Genomic DNA, 6,994 nt, shown 5'->3' on the forward strand with positions numbered 1-6,994 from the left:
TCAGGCCTTGTTACTCTTTCTTCTTTGCTAATCCCATCTCCCTGTAGTTGTGTTTGCCTTCCTCTGATTACCAGAAAGGGACAGCATCTTCCCCTGGGGTTACTGGCCACTTGTACTTTTTGAAAAATTGCCTCTTCCTTCCCTAGGCTCCTGGGGCAGCAACCTCTCCTTCCACCTCCCCACCTTCCAGCTACAAATGTCTACCGTTTCCTCTGAAATCTAGTCCCAGATCTGAAAAGAAAAAGCCATCAGAAAAGGAGACCTGGAGTGAGTGTGGTTTTTTCTTTCTTAATGCTTTTTTGTTCTTTCAGTTCTGCCCTCTCCCACCCCCAGCCTACATTCTTTTTATGAGAAAAGAATTGCTGTAAAGCTATTTTCATTTGAGAAAGAAAAAAAGAGTGGGAGTTGGAGAGTGATGTTGGGTGATGGCCTCCAAAAGTCCCACATTTTCTCACTTGCAGGGAGTGTTACACACTTCACTCAAAGCAATCTTAATGTCTTCTGGGGCCTAGCACATAACACAATCCTGAATGAGCTCATCAGTGTGTCTGAGGATACATAAATCTTCTGACTAGGCCAGTCTTCTAAACAGTAGACTTTTACTCCCATCAGTTAGCAGGGAAGAGGCATGGAGACCTCAGAAGCCACTGACACAGAAAAGGTTGAGTAGAAATCACAACTATGTTGTGGATGTCTGTCGGATAGAGGGGCACGCACACTGACAAAGTGAGTGGCAGACAAAGAACATTACAAAATATACAAATAGTATCATCTTTAAATGAAATAGGTGTTAGAGGAACACTGAGACCAAGACAAAATTTGCTGAACTCGGAATCTAGCAATTAGTGTGAAACCTTTTCACTGACTGCTTTGATGAACTCAATGATTCATCTGTCAGCAATGAGAAAACTATTTAAGAGTGGGAGAAATAATAAAATAATGTCAGAACACGGGGTCTACAGTGGGATATGCCCTAATGTTTAAGATATAAGTTTATTATCTGAGTATAAATTTTAAGATCCACAGACCATATGGGAGTAAATCAAGAGTCTGGGAAGTTGGGGAACAGGCAAAACTCCAGGGAAATTCATATCGATGTAACTTCTGGAAGACAGTACTAGGATATGACTAAAATTTATTTTTTTCTTCCAGTTTTATGAGATATAATTGATATACAACACTGTGTACGTTTAAGGTGAACAGGATATGACTGAAATTTAGTAAGCAGAAACCAAATCAACTATATGATTCTGTATTTGGAGAAAGATCATGTGCAACAAGGGGGCTTATTTAAGCACAGGAATATATGAAAAGGAGAGTCAGAGGAAAGTGTTGATAGTTCCCACCCAAGCACTGTCTGGAGGAGAGGGAGTCTTGGCGAAGATGAATGGAAAAAAGAGCTTTCTTTGGCAGAGCCATCCCCGTGATGCATAAGTGTACTTCAAGTTTCTTAGCTGAGAGACTCTTCTTAACATGCACCAATGCCCTTGCTCTGACTTCAGGCTCACCACACAACCTTCTGAGGTTGTGGCTTCCCAAGGAGTAGCTTGTCAACAGGGAGAGAATGAGCTGGTAAAACTGACAGAAACCTCTAGTACCCCTGAAGTTTGTATTTCTCAGGATAAATTTTTCAGTTGTCATTCCTTTGTGAGACTTAGCTTCCCTTGTGGCCTTCTTACATGGAGAGAATGCAAAGATCCATGGGTTTGGGCATTCAGATATAGATTTATGTATGTCTCTATGAATGGGAGTCTTTCCTTGACAGAGGCATCTGCTCTCATCGTACAGACAAAATCAGGTATTGATCATGAAGGGATGAGAACAAGACTGAACTGTAGATGCAACCTTGTCTACAATCTTGTCAGGGAAGCCAAGTAGCTTTAGCTTAGAAGACAGCCTTGTGCGTCACCATTTCAGAATTGTACCTCTATAACGTTCACTTAATGTGAAAGTGAAAACTAAAGCATGCTGTGGCAAATAGGCCCCCAGCACCTCAGTCACAGCTGAACAAAGGATTCATATCCAAAGTACTTAAAGGTCTCCTGCAAATCAACAATAACATCTGAAACAGTTTACATTTCTCTCTGGGAAAAGAAAGGAAGTGCATTTTACATTTTACATGCCCTGTCATTTTCCCCAGCAAAAGGGTGGGCATTGTGCCCAAAACAGACCAACTCAATACTCTCTTACTGAAATTTAAACCTTAAGCAGAGATAGAAAACCAAAAATCAGTGGAAGTATGGCATCCTGAAAAGACCATATATCAATTCCTTCTACCTAGACACCTCAGAGCTGATGCTGGTCTTCAACATTCGTTTAAGTTAAACAGGTTTGCTTTCTGTTGCTTGCAATTAAACAAAATTAACTAATACACAACACAAAAACAAATAACACAATACAAAAAGTAATACAGCTTTTTAAGATAACAATCTTCTATAATTTATTTTTTTCACCCTCCAAAATTCCATTAGTGTTACCATCTGCTGATCCTTTTCTGCTTTTGGATACTTTATAAATCACACATCACATGTGACCATATACTGATTTAAGCCAAAAGGTTCTTTCTGGCAGTGGCTTCACATAGTCTTTTGAAGGCTCGTCTGAAGAACTGCTTAAGGATTTTCCATTTTTGCTGTTGAAATATTATGTCAGGCAAATAGCATGTCCTTAAATAAATATTTGTTGGTGGATTTATAACGGAGAGAAAAGTAGATTTTAAATGCTAGTCTCGGGCTTCCCTGGTGGCGCAGTGGTTAAGAATCCGCCTGCCAGTGCAGGGGATAAGGGTTCTAGCCCTGGTCTGGGAAGATCCCACATGCCGTGGAGCAACTAAGCCTGGGTGCCACAACTACTGAAGCCCCCGCGCCTAGAGCCCGTGTTCTGCAATAAGAGAAGCCACCGCAGTGAGAAGCCTGCGCACCGCAAGGAAGAGTGGCCCCCACTCGCCGCCAACTAGAGAAAGCCCGCGTGCAGCAATGAAGACCCAACGCAGCCAAAAATAAATAAATAAAATAATTTTTAAAAAAATGCTAGTCTCCAGGTTCCTTGGTAGGAATTGTGGGTCAAAATTACAAAGTAAGAGAACTGAAAGTGTTATCATTCCCATGGGGTTTAGGAAGTTTAAGAGAGGGAGTGGATCCAAACAGAAAAGTTCTGACAGCCTGGGAGAATGATGGTCAGGGGTTATACAGTGGAATAACTGAAAAATATACCAAAGGGGAGAGATATTTTTTACTAATGAGGAGCGGTAAGAGTGGAGCTTTTGTCCTTGAAGGCTGGCTGAGTTGTGAGAATGAGTTCTTACTGGAAAGCCACGTCAATGACACTGAAGCACCTGCCTCTTTTAAGCTTTACATACTCCTTAGTTCTTTCTAATGTATATATTCAAAATAAATAAAAGCCACTTATATAAGTTCTTAGCAGCCAAAGATTGAATGATAACAGTTGAATCTGCGAGTTCTGTTAGTAAGGTTTCATAAATAGAATTCACTTGCCTCGGAGAAGCAAATAAAGGGCAATGAAAAGAATGATGTAAGGAGATGATGGCAAAACAAATAAGGTAGGGGTTTAGAGAGATGAGCTGTAATACTGGTTTGTTTGGTCTATAAAAGTTTGAGGAAGACCAGAAAGCTGTGACATGTTCTTGACTTCTGAATTTTCACCAGCAAGGCACTCTGGGCTTCCTGGCTCACCTCCTGAAAGGGCCTCCCCCACACTGGGGCCCCTCACACAGGGAGCTTCCTGCTGGGGTGTCAGATTTCAGCGTTCTAAGAAAGAGGCTGCCTGAAGGGACTATATTTAGAGTATGACTCCCCACCGGGGACAGCTGAATGTCTGGGGACTAAGTTCTGCATACTTTGTCCCTGAGTTCTGGGATTATTCTGAGGGGCTTGTATGGGTGGTGCAGTAAAATTGTAACAGAAGGCAGGGAATGGAAAGGACTCTTTCCCCTGGCGACTGCTTGGGATCCTGTAAACCGTGCCTTTTGTGAGAGAAAAATGACGGATCTCAAGGGTTGTCGCAGTGATTTACAGTCACCCACAGACTCTAACTACTATTTCCACTGGAAAATGCTGGACACTAGCCGCTGCTAGGGGGACATACAGTGCACGAATGACAGATACCAGAGATATTTCTCCAGTGTAATGATGAAATGAAAATTCCATCTACCAAGTCTCATTTTCATCAATGGGATAGCAGGGAATCCTCTAATTTCTGGATGATTTATAGGTTACACCATGAAACTTCAGAATAGATTTAAATAAAGACATTTGAATGAAAAGCAAGCTCATCTGTGAAGTTACTAATTTGTAAGATTCATCTAAATTTGGGGTCTGCAGAAAGTCTGTCCTTTGAAGCCAGAATGAAAGCCATCCAGCAGTCCCCTCTGACGATCTCAATCGTGTGACGCCTAACACCAGGAGTTCAGCCAGGAAGAAGGGATAGTGGTTCACTTAACTAAACTGGTCACAATTAAAGCACTGACCACTTCACTATAGATTCATTTTATCCGTCAATTTATAAATCATATTGAAAGCACACTGGCTTTGTTTGTAATGATATGTTTTTAAATTTTAATATACTGCTTGAAAGCTGCTATTTCCTGTGCAGTCAGAAGAAAATATTTTCAGTGTGGTATAAATTAGCTTAAATCGATGAGGCCTCCTTATTAACTAGGAAATCTTGTTATATATACGTATATATATATATATATTTGTATTTTCTGATTACAAAATAGTGTAGCTTGAATCAATAAAAAAAGGAAGGGCCGACGAAAGCGAACATAAATATATTAAAAATACTAACAAAAATCTCACTGCTACTTGGGCTTTTCTTCCCCACCCCTCCGCTTAATTTTGGTGCAGAGACTGGTTGTGGGAAAGGGTAAAAATTAAGAAAGAGAGGACAGGAACTTCAGAGCCAAGGAAAGGATAAGACATTTCCCCAAAAAGAAGTATAAGTAATGATAGACCCAGGAAAAGATGCTGCCCCTTCCTGTAATTAGAGAAAGGCAAAGGCAAACACCAGAGAGCCACGGTCACTTCTGGTTTCTGGTATTGTTACAGAGGAAAAGAGTGACAGGGCCCAGTGTGATGGGGGGAGGTACGGGGCAGGCTGGCGCCTGCCGCACTGCTTGTGGGAGTGGAAATTGGGGGCCAGAGCTCACTGGTGACGTGGTCGTCACGTGACCAAGAGCTGCCTAGAGCAGAAGTACTGCTAGTCGCCTCCGTCTGGGTACCAGCCCCCTATCACACTGCAGGCGTGTGAGGGAAGAAGGAAAGTAGCCCCGGACCGTGCAGATCGGTATGAGCGTGGGCTCTGCTTGGAGGGAGATGGGATGGGAGAAGGCCAAGAGCGCCACGGATCCACGTTCGGGCCGATGGGGGCTGTGTCCCCTTCTCGCCTACTTTCTAAATACCGCCGCCCCCCCCCATGCCCATTTTAGTAGAGAGAACTGGCGGACTTCGGGCGGCGGGTGAGGGGAGTGAATGGCTGGTACAGAGACTCCGAGGAAAGAAAGGTTCCACAATCAGGGCACTCGTGTCCCGAGTGCTGCTCCGTCCACCAAGCACTCCGTCCCCTCGGTCCCCCGTCTGTCTGCAGGTTTGTAGATCTGTTGGCCAGTAGGTCGCTGGGGAAAGTCGCGGCGAGCGAAGGACCAAAGTGCCTTGGGACCGTGCAGGTCGGTGTGAAGGTGGGATGAGCCCTGGCCCCTGGGTGGGGGTGGCGGTGGGGATGGCGCAGAGGGGGTGCTGGGATCGGTGCGGGCCGGGTCCGAGTCGCCCCCTCCCGGCCCCTTCTTTCTCCACACCCCCTCCCATTTCAGAGCAGGGAAAGGGGTGTGGCGGCCTTTGCTGGGGAAATGGCGGACGCCAAGGGGGGTGGGGCGGGGAAGCCCGCGTTAGGAAAGTCAGGAGGGTGTGAGAAATATTTTAAACTCAAAGGCTGGAAATTCAGAAAAGCGGGTACTGGGACCTGTGTTCTCAGTACTGATCCATCCACTACACTTTCACTTCCCCAAAGGCGGCTGTCTTTCCATCTGTCCTTCTGCCAGACTGTCTGTCCGTCAATCACTGTGGAAGGCGCACTGACCACAGAAGACAAGAGAAGGAGAAGGAATTTACCTGACTTTGGTAGAGGTTGGTGGGAGAGACTGCCTCTGAGTCTTTGGGGGTGGGGGTGTGGTGGAGGAGACTACCTGAGGGTTAGCCTCTCCTGTCACCCTCCTGGCTGTCACAGCCCAGCCCCACCTCCTGCCCTTCTCTGTAGGCCCTGGAAGAGAAATGGTCGGTCCTGAGGGTAGACAGAGGATGACAGAAAAGAACAAAGAAATAGTTGCCAAATAATCCACCTCTCTCAACCAGAACTCAAACTCCACTCTGTCTGCCTGGTGAGGCACAAATCCAGGCACAGCCCAAAGTCCTAATGTTATTTTTCACCCGTAGATTCATCACAAGAGAGCCTCAGGAGCCTGGGATATAGACTGAAGACGTCTCCCCTCCACCATCATTCAGGTGGAGCCTTAAGAACACTCTTCATTCAGGTGGAGCAAGGCCCTCTCCTGTCCTGCCCCCAGGCTGGCACGGACCTGAGCATGGGCCGGGCTCGGGAAGTGGGTTGGATGGCAGCAGGACTGATGATTGGGGCAGGTGCCTGCTACTGCGTTTACAAACTAACCATAGGAAGAGATGACAGTGAGAAGTTGGAGGAGGAGGAGGAGGAATGGGATGATGAACAGGAGCTTGACGAGGAGGAGCCCGAGATTTGGTTTGATTTCACAACTATGGCTCGGCCTTGGAGTGAGGATGGGGATTGGAATGAACCTGGGGCCCCTGGTGGCACCGAGGACAGGCCTGCAGGTGGGGGCAAGGCCAACCGAACACATCCGGTAAAACAGCGCCCATTCCCTTATGAACGTAAAAATACTTGGAGTGCTCAAAGCTTTAAAAATTTCAGTTGTGTTCTTGGCCTCTCCAAGTGCCCTTTCATTCAG

At 45.5% G+C, this 6,994-nt stretch overlaps 1 protein-coding gene across 1 annotated transcript; it reads left to right on the plus strand.

The window, feature by feature from the left end:
* Positions 1–5,863: 5,863 nt before the first annotated feature.
* On the plus strand, positions 5,864–6,988 carry LOC113616548 (uncharacterized; the record flags this gene model as incomplete). Its single annotated transcript, XM_027099942.1, has 2 exons — positions 5,864–6,140; positions 6,447–6,988. Coding segments are annotated over exons 1-2 (819 nt in total), but the record flags the coding sequence as incomplete, so codon positions are not given.
* Between the last annotated feature and the right edge of the window lie 6 nt (positions 6,989–6,994).

This window comes from Aethalodelphis obliquidens, unplaced genomic scaffold (assembly GCF_003676395.1).
Source record: "Aethalodelphis obliquidens isolate GAN/ISIS:26980383/991018 unplaced genomic scaffold, ASM367639v1 scaffold151, whole genome shotgun sequence".
NCBI classification, from domain to species: Eukaryota; Metazoa; Chordata; class Mammalia; order Artiodactyla; family Delphinidae; genus Aethalodelphis; species Aethalodelphis obliquidens.